Below are 14,636 nucleotides of genomic sequence, written 5' to 3'. Positions count from 1 at the left end.
CAGGAGAAGAAAATACTGTATCAATGGGATAGAAGGCAGTATGGCATTGGCCAAATGCCAACAAAATGAAAGTACATTAATAAAAATGAGCTGCATGTGGTAATTTTATTTAAGAAGAGGACTTATACCAATTACTTTATGGCAGTATGCTGTGGAAATATGTAATGGTGTCACAGTGACAGCTCCACAAAAAGATGACAACTTATAGCTAAGCAGACCACCCTGTTGCCCATGTAATTGCAACGTCTTGGCCATAAAAATGCTGAATGGCACAATCCAAGGTACAACATGGAGCACTGTGTTACCTCGTGCCACACTACCTGAGCCCCAGTAGGTGACTCGAGGCAGTGGCTTATCATAACAGAACCAAGTGTAAATAATTGGCATTACGATGCAATGTTTTTGCTGTCGACTGCTGCCTATGCCAAGAACTACTCCATGCCAGCTGTCAACCTGACTCTGATGTCCAAGGTCAATGCCCACTATCTGGAAGCTAACTACAGAAGCCACATGAACTCAGCTTACTATATAATGCCATTGATACCACTGCCTTTACAATTCCATTAGTCAAGCTACAGGTTCTTCGTGCTACTGCCCACCCAACCATCCTGAAAACTTCCTGACATTTTATGGTATCAATAATGCTCGACCCTTCTTAGAACCGTAATAGTGGATATAGCACAAGCAAACTTCAAAATTCAGAATTTCACAATAAAATGCCAAACTGCTGTGCGTTGATAATGATGATATCATTCAACCAGCCACAATGTGGCAATTATTTCTAATCTCAGTGAGACTCACTCTACCTTCAAGACTCAGTAAATGAGTGCACAAATCAATTAGACAAGTCACCAGCAGGAATAGAAGCATCTTCACTTGAGAAAGCTTTGAGTTTCAACTCTACAGTATCACCACCACTACCACTACCACTAATTTTAACAGACCTCTGTACTTTAAATGTTATAAACTTAATTAAAAAATTTTGTCCTCTGATGATACTTGGAATGTCTCCTCTTTAGGTCCAAAATATATCTTTGCAGGATTTACACTATAGTTTACACGAATTGTCTGAAATAGCTGCAGCCAAGTTCGAATGACAAAGCTAAATTCACCATAAAACCACATGACATCCTTTACTTAGTAGGTAGGTTTACTTATTATCACACTTTTTAGATTTATTTCTATAAAAAATTAATGCTGTAATTAACAAAAAGAGTACTGTTTCCAACAACTGTGCTGTTTCATGCTTTTGTGACTTCCAAGTAAACAGTTACCCAGGAGACGAAGGTACATTTTCTGCAGTCAGAAGAAAACATGTAACACAAACTTTAATAAATGTCCCTTTTCTCCACCAAAACACTGCTGCTCTACCCTGCCACTGAGGCAATCATAGTTAAAAAACATAAAAACATTCTAGTACATGTTGTGTTGTTGTTGTGGTCTTCAGTCCTGAGACTGGTTTGATGCAGCTCTCCATGCTACTCTATCCTGTGCAAGCTTCATCTCCCAGTACCTACTGCAACCTACATCCTTCTGAATCTGCTTAGTGTATTCATCTCTTGGTCTCCCTCTACGATTTTTACCCTCCACGCTGCCCTCCAATGCTAAATTTGTGATCCCTTGATGCCTCAAAATATGTCCTACCAACCGATCCCTTCTTCTAGTCAAGTTGTGCCACAAACTTCTCTTCTCCCCAATCCTATTCAATACCTCCTCATTAGTTACGTGATCTACCCACCTTATCTTCAGCATTCTTCTGTAGCACCACATTTCGAAAGCTTCTATTCTCTTCTTGTCCAAACTGGTTATCGTCCATGTTTCACTTCCATACATGGCTACACTCCATACAAATACCTTCAGAAACGGCTTCCTGACACTTAAATCTATACTCGATGTTAACAAATTTCTCTTCTTCAGAAACGATTTCCTTGCCATTGCCAGTCTACATTTTATATCCTCTCTACTTCGACCATCATCAGTTATTTTACTCCCTAAATAGCAAAACTCCTTTACTACTTTAAGTGTCTCATTTCCTAATCTAATTCCCTCAGCATCACCCGATTTAATTTGACTACATTCCATTATCCTCATTTTGCTTTTGTTGATGTTCATCTTATATCCTCCTTTCAAGACACTGTCCATTCCGTTCAACTGCTCTTCTAAGTCCTTTGCTGTCTCTGACAGAATTACAATGTCATCGGCGAACCTCAAAGTTTTTATTTCTTCTCCATGGATTTTAATACCTACTCCGAATTTTTCTTTTGTTTCCTTTACTGCTTGCTCAATATACAGATTGAATAACATTGGGGAGAGGCTATAACCCTGTCTCACTCCTTTCCCAACCACTGCTTCCCTTTCATGCCCCTCGACTCTTATAACTGCCATCTGGTTTCTGTACAAATTGTAAATAGCCTTTCGCTCCCTGTATTTTACCCCTGCCACCTTCAGAATTTGAAAGAGAGTATTCCAGTTAACGTTGTCAAAAGCTTTCTCTAAGTCTACAAATGCTAGAAACGTAGGTTTGCCTTTTCTTAATCTTTCTTCTAAGATAAGTCGTAAGGTTAGTATTGCCTCCAACATTTCTACGGAATCCAAACTGATCTTCCCCGAGGTCCGCTTCTACCGATTTTTCCATTCGTCTGTAAAGAATTCGCGTTAGTATTTTGCAGCTGTGACTTATTAAACTGATAGTTCGGTAATTTTCACATCTGTCAACACCTGCTTTCTTTGGGATTGGAATTATTATATTCTTCTTGAAGTCTGAGTGTATTTCGCCTGTTTCATACATCTTGCTCACCAGATGGTAGAGTTTTGTCAGGACTGGCTCTCCCATGGCTGTCAGTAGTTCTACTGGAATTTTGTCTACTCCGGGGGCCTTGTTTCGACGCAGGTCTTTCAGTGCTCTGTCAAACTCTTCGCGCAGTATCTTATCTCCCATTTCATCTTCATCTACATCCTCTTCCATTTCCATAATATTGTCCTCAAGTACATCGCCCTTGTATAAACCCTCTATATACTCCTTGCATCTTTCTGCCTTCCCTTCTTTGCTTAGAACTGGGTTGCCATCTGAGCTCTTGATATTCATACAAGTGGTTCTCTTCTCTCCAAGGGTCTCTTTAATTTTCCTGTAGGCAGTATCTATCTTACCCCTAGTGAGACAAGCCTCTACATCCTTACATTTGTCCTCTAGCCATCCCTGCTTAGCCATTTTGCACTTCCTGTCGATCTCATTTTTGAGACGTTTGTATTCCTTTTTGCCTGCTTCATTTACTGCATTTTTATATTTTCTCCTTTCATCAATTAAATTCAATATTTCTTCTGTTACCCAAGGATTTCTATTAGCCCTCGTCTTTTTACCTACTTGATCCTCTGCTGCCTTCACTACTTCATCCCTCAGAGCTACCCATTCTTCTTCTACTGTATTTCTTTCCCCCATTCCTGTCAATTGTTCCCTTATGCTCTCCCTGAAACTCTGTACAACCTCTGGTTCTTTCAGTTTATCCACGTCCCATCTCCTTAAATTCCCGCCTTTTTGCAGTTTCTTCAGTTTCAATCTGCAGTTCATAACCAATAGATTGTGGTCAGAACCCACATCTGCCCCTGGAAATGTCTTACAATTTAAAACCTGGTTCCTAAATCTCTGTCTTACCATTATGTAATCTATCTGATACCTTTTAGTGTCTCCAGGATTCTTCCAGGTATACAACCTTCTTTCATGATTCTTGAACCAAGTGTTAGCTATGATTAAGTTATGCTCTGTGCAAAATTCTACAAGGCGGCTTCCTCTTTCATTTCTTCCCCCCAATCCATATTCACCTACTATGTTTCCTTCTCTCCCTTTTCCTACTGACGAATTCCAGTCACCCATGACTATTAAATTTTCGTCTCCCTTCACTACCTGAATAATTTCTTTTATCTCGTCATACATTTCATCAATTTCTTCATCATCTGCAGAGCTAGTTGGCATATAAACTTGTACTACTGTAGTAGGCATGGGCTTTGTGTCTATCTTGGCCACAATAATGCGTTCACTATGCTGTTTGTAGTAGCTAACCCGCACTCCTATTTTTTTATTCATTATTAAACCTACTCCTGCATTATCCCTATTTGATTTTGTATTTATAACCCTGTAATCACCTGACCAAAAGTCTTGTTCCTCCTGCCACCGAACTTCACTAATTCCCACTATATCTAACTTTAACCTATCCATTTCCCTTTTTAAATTTTCTAGTACATGAAAAAGGAAAATTCACTTGTGAAATCTATAGAATTATGAGAGAGAATCGATTGCCAGCACTTACCCTGAGGGGCAACATTTTTATTACTGCCGGTAGACACATGTACAAAAGTACATGAAACTCTCCTAGCTTTCTGAACTATTAGTTCCTTCCTTGAGGAGGAGGAGGGGGTTGGGGGTGGGGGGTTATGTTGGGAAAGGTTCAAAGAGAAGGACAGATCACTCAGATTCCAAAGTGAAAGATATTTCCTCCACCAGAAAGAAACTAATCATTCTAAATACTTTAATGTGTGTATCAGTAGTATTACAAATGTTGCCTCCAGAAACTAAGTAATGGCCTGCAATTCAGCCTGATAATTTTTTAGTAAGTTTGGTGTACTTTTGGAACATGAGTTTTGGAAATGAGAGCACAAATGCTATTTCCAATATAAAGATCTTAATTTTTATTTACCACAGAGACTTCTGTAGCATTATTCAGTATAGTGAGGACGTGCAACTGAAAATAGTTTTTAATGTGTGTTACTTCACTGATATAGGAACTGCACACATTATTTGACACAATTTGGTACACTATAATGTACAACACTCATAGCTGTATGTGCATAGTGGAACCATTTGATTAATCACAAAGTGGACACACAAGTATGTTTCATTTCATTTACAGATCCAGATTTTTTCAAAATTTATCACAGTCAACTTTGAAGTGGAAGTACTGTTTAATATAACAATTATGCAACATTGTATAAAATGATTATGTGAATTTGTCGGATCAAATATGTATAAGATTCCACTCTTCTGAAAATACCTTTTCAAAGGTTTTTTTTTTCCTTTTTATTTTTTTTTTCAGGAAAGCAACTGATTGTCCTAAGATGAGGGGAAGCAACAGATGTGAATCTGCTATGTGCTTTCTGTGACTAGTGATGAGAGAGAACAATGACGACACATTTTTACACGAACATTATTCTCATCAAGATGTAAAATTCAGTGCATGATCTTCTGTTGTCCTTGATATTAGCCCCCCCCCCCTCTCTCTCTCTCTCTCTCTCTCTCTCTCTCTCTCTAGGCAGAATACTAATTCTGGATAAGCTGTTCCCACCTTCTTACCTTAATTCACTTTAGATACAGAGGTATTCCAACAAATGTAACATCACTGTAATAAGTCACAATCATTCTGCTTAGATCACTGAATTATTCTCTACTTTGCCACTGATTCTGTAGGGACAGCCTATCCAAGTGAACAGTATTAAAAATGTTGCTCCCAGAAACAAAGTACTTTTCTGTCAAATAAGTGTGATAATTGAGTTACTTGTAGTTTAGGCAGAAAATTTGTGATTTTTTTTTTAACCAAATACATGCTATTTCAAATGCAGACATCTGAAATAGTTCCATAATCATGAGGCAGTAGTTAACAGCAGCCAATTTAACAGTCATCACAGACAAGTAACCTTATTTGTGGTCATTCTTGTAAAATGTGATAAAACTTATCCATCATCGACGTGGAACACTGACAGTAATGGATAGTGATTTTCAGAAAAACTGCAACTAGTAGTATTTTCTGACGGTTCAATTTTTATTATACCGTGACCAGTTTTAAGTCTTATCGACATGAGATGGCGCACACTTTTCATGATTGTTAGTAGCATTGTAGGTGCCATTAACTGTGGTAATATAGAAAAAAATAGAACAAGTAAGGACTGATATGGTGAGGTATCAAGAATAATTCACATCATAAGACAAACTTCCAGACTACCTTAGGATCTAAGGAACTCCTGGTACCCCACCATGTTCAGTGCTCACTTTTTCTTTTTTCTTTCTTCTTTCTTTTTTTTTCTTTCTGGCCTCAGACGTATGTCCCCTACAATGCTGCAATTAATCATTAAAAGCAAGTACTATGTGATGATGCATCACTAGGTGGCCTAAAACTGGTCATTGTGTAATAAAAAGTGAACCATCAGAAAAGGTAGTAGGTTGCAGTTATTTCTGAAAGTCATCAAAGGTATTATATTTTTATGTAAAGAAAAACTTGTTTTGTGTTTTCACTAACAATTCAATAACAACTTTTTATTCCCACTGTGAGAACAACTATAAAGCTGCAAAATCAGAAAGATACTGAACTCTGTTACCATTTACAACATGGCTGGCTTCATGAAAGTTTTTGTGAAACCATCACAAGAGCAAGATGATAATAATAATAATAATAATAATAATAATAATAATTAAAATTGTAATTATTATAATAACAATGATTAAGATTATACTTGTAAAAAGGATATTTTGATACTGCTTAATGTCATGTACATTTACATTTCAAACAAAAAAACAACCACATGTTGACAAAAGAGATTCAGAATTAAACAAAAAGGGTCAAAGTTCTCAATCTGAGATTCTATTTGCGTCACTGACAGCATTTCATATGTAGAATGAAAAATTGTGTAAAGAAGTTATAGAAGTGGAAAAAATAATGCAATTTAACAGCACATTCTCTACAAGGTGTAAAATATCTGTTAGTGAACAAGTTTCAAGTCCAAGCTAAACATAACAAGAACTTAAAAAACTAAAATCATGTGAACTATTGAACAGGCTGATGTATTCCCACTACCCACAAACATTCCTGTGTGTGTGTGTGTGTGTGTGTGTGTGTGTGTGTGTGTGTGTGTTTGTAATTTAGCTCCATACATCTCCAGCTGTGTTGTTATAAGGCTAGTTTGTATGAGACTTTTTCTCAATAGATTCAGAGATTTTACCTTTTTTATATTGATAGAGTTGATGTACAGAAACTCTTGAGATAACAGCTGCAAGGTATTACCAGTAACAGATTTTCAAAATGCTAAATGATTTTTGTTAAGTAGTGGTGGTGGTAGTGGTTGTGTTGGTGGCAGTGATGAAACAAGAAATAGCTCCAATTGTTGTAAGTTACTCTACCCCCCAAAAGCCTATCACACGACAATTTCCAAGTGTGTATCTGTATCCACTATACCCCAGCAGCCAAAGAAACCGTTTGTCCTAGCAGTAGAAATATTTGCTCCAATTCTTAAATCAGTCCTTTGTGTTTATCCTCGCAAGTACCATTTTGGAAACAATGACCAATTTTCCTGATAGTATCAGTACAACTCATGTTACAGACAAATGATAACTTATCTGATATGTTTTAGGTTATCTAAACCACAATTACAGTGAAATGAGCTAAGACATTTGTTAAAACTAGAGACCCAAAATCAGTAATAAATACTGAAAATGACTGATCCTAGTTTTTGTACTTATAAATACTTGTATGTTTAACCTGGACTGGAGTTTCAAACAATTATGGACTGTATCTGTTCTTGATAGCAAGTCTGTGTGTCATTAACTTCTAGCATAAATATCTGAAACATCCATTACACTGTCATCACTCCAGCAATAAATGCACAAATGTTCAGAATTTATTATTGTATTTACATAATTTAATCCATGCTATGGGTACAGTCCTCTTCCAGATTAACTGATTCAGAACTTATTCCAAATTGAATGCCCAAGTCTTCCTTGACAAATGCTTGTAGTGTACATCCGGAATGAAGTATCAGTCATAGACATGTAACACACAAGAGTTATCAGTTGTTACCATACTCCTTGTTACACACTTTCATATGAAGTATACAGCTTTAATATCTGGACAAGAATATTGACAGGTATAAAATGTCTTCCTTATAGGTGCAGCGACCGCAGACTCGAACAAGTAACTTGTTTCCAAAGAAACAATTACTCTCAGAATGTAGTTCTCTATTTGCACAAACTATTGTCTCTAGCTCTTCTTGTATTCAATTCTCTCTACCTTAACTTCATCTCCAACAAGTTGGTACACGTACGTAACCACTGTTGAACTCTGTATGTCCATAAGAACGAAGGAAGGAATAATGGATCTGAAACAGATAAAACACAATATCTAAAGTATAAAATTAAGGAACTGCATTAAAAATTTAAGCACATACTATGTACCATGACTGAGTTTATAATGAAAATAAAATTGCTATAGAATCTCAACATTAGGGAATACATTTATTTGTAACCTTCAATGTCCTGAAACAGGTGAAAGTGTGGTACACTGTTATGAAATAAACCACTCAGGAGTCGAGGAAGAGAACTGACAGTAAGAATAAAAAATAAACTATGACATGTAGAATATGAAATTCAAATTAATGAGACTTCAGTGCAAAATAGTGGAGGGAAGGCAGATGGCAAACCAGGGACTAGTGCAGTATGTACTAAGAACGCATTGCCTAAATATAGAAAATTCACCTGTATAACCATTCACTAGAATGGTGTTGGATCATGAAAGATGTTGGGCACATCTAAATGACGTAAACAGCCTTGTTTCTGAAGCTTGAGATGGTTTTTAACAAGATCTATAAGATCCATAGTTGCAATACAAAATGGAAGATACATTTTATATTGCGTCCATTAAATATTCTTCCAATCCATGAAGAGGTCGTCGTGTTTTTCATGGAGGGGATTGGATTGGATTGTTTGGGGGAAGAGACCAAACAGCGAGGTCATCGGTCTCATCGTATTAGGGAAGGAAGTCAGCCATCCCCTTTCAAAGGAACCATCCTGCCATTTGCCTGGAGTGATTTAGGGAAATCACGGAAAACCTAAATCAGGATGGCCGGACGCGGGATTGAACCGTCGTCCTCCCGAATGCGAGTCCATTGTGCTAACCACTGCACCACCTTGCTCCATAATCCATGAAGAATTACTCCTGAAGCACATCAAGAAGGCAGTGGTCGTTAGTGTGTCTCCATGCTTATGTTCTTTGGGTTCAACTTTCTTCACCTGGAATACTTAAGCGTTTCACACTAAACCTGTTCCACCTTGAGGCATCACACACAACTTCACCATTTGCCAGGTGTGGTATGGACTTGCATAGCATACATCATTTACAACTTTACCTCTTCTCCCTTATAGACTGATTACAGCTAGTGAGCAATCGCATCTACTGCTATTGTTCATAGCAACTCAACATACTATTTGATGGTGCTCCAAACTGCTTCATTTGTGCAAAAGCCACTGTAACACAGCGATGGCTGTGATAAAATTGCTGTCCCCAATAACCATTAAAGTGTATTTGTGGAGCCAAGTCAGATGAAAAATAATAAGAGGAATGACTGCAAACTTCGAGTATTATGTTTATGTTACAAGAAATGGCACAAAGAAAGTCAATTACATGGAGTATCAATTCTTCACATTAATATCGTGCAACAGTGAACATGGCAGAACATTAGCATCAAGTGAAACAACCAGCATCTCCATTCAAATGCTTGTTGGCACAAACCAACAACAGAAGCTGATAAATCCTTGAGCATGATCTTTGATATCCTTGATCATGATCTTCAGTCACATCAACTGGTATTTTAACTAATATTACCTTCAAAATATATACAGATGATGGCCAGTTGCATCACAAAGACATCATTTGAAGACTTGTTCCACCCCTAATACTGTAGGAGCACTACTGCCATAACAAAACTATTTATAAATTAACCATACTCTATCCCAAGAACATGTAACATGCTTCTCCCTTCCACATAAATTTTATAAAAATACCACATACATAAAATTAAAATAGTTACAGAGATGTAGGGACTGTCACTTTTCTTGTGCTGAACTTGTAACTATGTGAACAGCAGGCATTCTATAAAACATAGAATTCCTTGTGGAACATAGATGTAACTAAGATTAGCAATCTGAACTGTTTCTTCTTTAATTTCACCTCTCCTCATTTATTTTATTTCCTGTCCCACCACATCACTCAGGTTTATTTTTGTTTATGCAACTTCTAATTTAATGCAAAAGTAAGAAAATTACACTTTTCTAGGTAGTGATATGACCTCGATAAATCGAGATTGGTAAACAATGTGGCACAAAGCTGATACTCAATCTCATTAACACGACAGGGACCTGAAACTCAAGAAACCACCACTATATGATGTGTAACTTACACAAACATTAGGAAAATGGAAACCAACAAAGTAACAGGAACTCCCTGGGAATAGTTTTTTGGCAGGGATATTCTTGTTACTAGTGCAATGGAACACACAGAACACTTGAAAATATCAGCCCACAGTGCAAAAAACTGATCTAATCAATGATCCACAAGAGCTAAATGGCATCCTGTAACCAAAATACTGTAACACCACCTACAACTGATTCAAATAAAAAGAACACTGCTTACTCAACCAACAGAAAATACGTCTTTGCACTTCTAAGAATACAGCCTACCAATGGCTCATATTGCTCACTTGACGTGACAAATCATTATGTTGTCTCATTCATATTCTGTACTTTCTTTTAAAAATATCACATGTAAATACAACAGTCACCACAACAGTCAGTTAATGTCGGCAGCATCAAATCCACGTAAAAGTTATACAGTTGATATTCCCTCATGTGTTTTTAAATAGTTTATGCACAGTATGTGTATGCAATATGCATCAAATTACTGAGTGGAAAATAATACAGGTTCGCTGAATTTACGAAATGTGCATTAAGTATGGAGGGATTACAGAAGTGTCTGATTCCACCGATCTGCTTTCACTCATGATGTCATCAATATGGCGAAAGTGGCTACTGTATGCGTCTCCAATATGGCACCTATGATGTCACTACACACACGACAACAAACACAAAAATATCTATAAATAAGACAATAACATCTTCCTCCAAAAATACAATCAAACTAACAGGACAACTGCGGAAAACTGGAGGTTTTACAGGGGGGGTAAAAAAAACACACCATATTCCCAAAACATAAAAAATGACCAACAAAAAACACACAAAACTCTATAGGTGTCTGACACTTTCCTTGATCAATATAGGTAACCCCAGCTAACGATACCAAAACAACAACACCTACAACAAAAAGCTATGAAAATTGGAATCCCACATTTCCCTTGACCACAGCTGATGATACCAATACACCAATACCTACATTTAAAACTACGAAAATTGGAATTGATCAATTCCCTTGACCTATATAGGTCAACAACCATGATGACTGATACGAAAAAACCAACACCTACAACCACAAGAAACAAAACCAAAACCCCAACACCTCAAAAGTCAAACATCCCCACATAAATTAAAACACATTCAATTCACAATAAACACATAAAACATTACAACTAGAGAAAAAAAGACCCAAAGAAACAATTACTTACCACCAACAAATTTTGGCACTGCAAAGTAGGTAGGCCACCCCCCCTCCTCCACACACACACACACACACACACACACACACACACAAGAAAAATTCACTCAACAGCCCACGAAAACACAAAAATTCCTAGGGACGCTCTTCTGCCAGCAATATTCATCTAAATGACATTGCAAGTTGGAAGAGCTCCTCTTCTCCCTCCCTATAACAGATTTAGCTGCCTCCGCCTCCCCCCCCCCCAAAAAAAAACACCTCCTCAATGGTACTAGCACACAACAAAAATGAGCCCAATCTAAAGCAGTTCTAACACATCAATGTCACGTAAACCAAGCTTTCAGAGGGGTCCTGTATCACACAATAGTCCAAAAAAGCCAAACTGCACACTAATTCAAAAAAATTAAATTGCTAACCAATTTTGTTGTGCATCTATTAATAAAAGCACACCTTTGCTTATTGTTTATGCACCAATTGACAGCTCAATGCCTGAACCATTGAGGCAAAATAGTGTACTCCAACAATGATTTTCTATTACTGTAGTTACACAATTTTCTCATTTTATGATGCTACAAAAAAACAGGCAAATTTATTCATTACATCTAAAGGGAGGCAACACCCCACTTTAATACAAATCCAGGAAATACGGAAGCGTCCGATCCCACCCGTCTGCTTTGACCCATGACGTCACAAATATGGCGGAAACAAAAACAAACACTTTCCACAAGAAGCCCAATGACACTAATGGGACAAGCGCAGGAAATGGGGTGTTTTGGGTGGGGGGCAAACTAAATATAAACAAATTTAGATGCCTTGCGTAGCTACAACCGGTAAGTGAAGACAGCCATGCATGAATACCCACCCACCTCCCCAGGGGTCGTAACCCCTGCAACCCATAGAAGATAAAGATGCTTCAGTAGCTGATTAGTGTTTTTTGTCTTTAAAAAAAAAAAAAAATCTCACGGGATAGAACGAACAGATCAGAAAGATAAATAAAATAAGATAAAACGGAACTGGAGACAGCCACACTCAAACCAAACTCCGCGCCATCATGACGTCACACACGACAACACCCTTACGTCACGGGTCAAAGCCGACGCGTTGGATCGGACGCTTCTGTCGACCCCAAATTCATATATCTTTTTATTCTGCAATTCCTAATTAAATCCATATATCTTTTTATTCTGTAATTCCTAATTCCTGGCTACAATATTCATATAAAATCTAACACTGCAGTACATAAATTCCAATATATAAGCAGTTGTGTGTAATACCAACTAACAAAACCTTTTACCTCATATACTACCTGTCTAGAAGCACTCAAGTACTTACGTGTCAAGAGGGTTATAAGCTCCTGTTGCAGAACCTGGATTAATATAAAACTTGTTTTCATGTTCATATGCTTCGAACTTATGAGTATGCCCCGATATAAGAATGTCCACATCTAACTGTCGTTGTATTAGTGCTAAGGATTCTGGATCTCCCCATGGTACAACTTGGTGGCCATGGGACAATCCAATACGGAACTGGCCAACTGTGACAACCTTTTGCTCTGGGTAGTTCAAATTCTGAAATAAATACATTACCAAGTTGTTAAAAGTTTCAAAATACCTCCATTAATTTTTACCATTTCAAAGCTGACAATGCCTTCTGTAATTTTTATTGCTCTTATTACATTCAATTTCCTATTACTTTAAATGTACCATCAAATTAGAAATCAAACAACTGCAGACCTATCTACATCAAGCTAAATTTACTGAAACTCAATACGTCTTCAGCTGCCACAAGTTGAAAAATTGACACCAAAGCTGACATTGCAAACCACCAACAGCTTTAGACCAGTAGCCTTGAGTATACAGACTGTACTGCTGAAATAGTTCAGTGAAAAGACAGTGAATACTTTAACACTAATGCAGCATAATGGTTGTGTGAAGCAGTTACACTGTATGGCCAAACAGAGCTATTAACTTATTAGTGACATTACTAAATAATGGTGTTTGATGATTTTAAGGCCGACACAATCTGTTCAACCATACCCAATGAATAATATAGTACTGGTAATAAAACGAAGTGACAAATAATGACAGTTGGTGAACAATGTAGCAGAGATTATTCATAACTGTATTAAATGAATAAAGGAAAAAAAATTAAACAGCAAAGAGGTTCCTAGCATTTAGCATGGTGATACTGATCCACGTAAGTTCTTCACAGTTCCAGAACGCACAACGGCATTCGCCAAAACAAAATGTGAGTGCACACACACTTCGGCATAAATATACCTCATCAAAATCCCCTCTGACAACATGCACATCACTTGCGAGGGTTTTTAAGTAGTCATATGATTCCTTCGTGCACAAGTTTCCTGTGCAAAGTATATGCTGTATTCGGCCAGGTACCAGAAGTTTTTTAAACTTTGATGGCAGGCTGCTACATCTGTGAGGAATGTGCAAATCTCCGAGAACAAGCACAAGCTGTAAACATAAATAATGCAGTTAGGTCAAAGCTACTATCACTCACAGTGTAATATATTTGCACTCAACTACTAACCATTGTTGATTATGTAACCGGGAATGATCGTGATAGCATTAATACACACAACACACTACAAGCAAAATATTTCCACTTCCATATTACGCCCCTTGACAAGTAATCAGTAATTTCTACCGCCACAGATGGCTTGTATAATCTTTGCCTCCATAGATATTGAAAGACAAGGATTCTCTTGTTTCGTAATTCCCCAGTGGCAAAAAGCGAAGGATATAAATTTCTATATCTCAGCTTCAAGGCGTGATCTCCTCAACACTTAAACTGAAAGAAGCGTGGCATATGACAGCTGTTGTTCGCTGCCACTCCACAATTGGGTTGTCACGACAAAGTGTACTCACACACAACCCGGATTCCGGAAACCGATTTCCCGATACCGCTTTTGGGTGGTCTTTTAAACACTTCATAATCGATTCTGGAAATCCGCTTCTGGTTGCCTGTATTCCAGTTCCGCAATTGATGTTCACTCTCCTGTAAACGCATTCGGTTTTGATGTGTTTACACCTCATCCAATTGAAGGCGTACAGCGACTGTGCTGACTAAACGATAAACTGTAACAGTTGTTTTCCAGGGGCCATATTTAACTGGGCTAGCAAATCTGCCTCAGGCCTTAACATGTAAAGGCGATAGCAAAAAACCGTTTCCGAATTCGGTTTACACCTTCCGGAAGACATG

The 14,636-nt window shown here is 37.6% G+C and overlaps 1 protein-coding gene across 1 annotated transcript; it reads right to left on the bottom strand.

Annotated features, from left to right (window-relative positions):
• Positions 1-7,634: 7,634 nt before the first annotated feature.
• On the bottom strand, positions 7,635-14,224 carry LOC124545206 (vacuolar protein sorting-associated protein 29). The gene is made up of 4 exons (XM_047124072.1): positions 13,965-14,224; positions 13,697-13,888; positions 12,750-12,985; positions 7,635-8,133 (listed from the first exon to the last, which is right to left on the bottom strand). Exons 1-4 carry the CDS (start codon positions 13,965-13,967, stop codon positions 8,016-8,018), a joined length of 549 nt encoding a protein of 182 aa, XP_046980028.1. The 5' UTR covers positions 13,968-14,224; the 3' UTR covers positions 7,635-8,015.
• Positions 14,225-14,636: the final 412 nt, after the last annotated feature.

The sequence above is a fragment of the Schistocerca americana genome, chromosome 8 (genome assembly GCF_021461395.2).
Source record: "Schistocerca americana isolate TAMUIC-IGC-003095 chromosome 8, iqSchAmer2.1, whole genome shotgun sequence".
NCBI classification, from domain to species: domain Eukaryota; kingdom Metazoa; phylum Arthropoda; class Insecta; order Orthoptera; family Acrididae; genus Schistocerca; species Schistocerca americana.
Note: the sequence above shows the minus strand (reverse complement) of the source record. Positions and strands in the feature narration are given on the sequence as shown.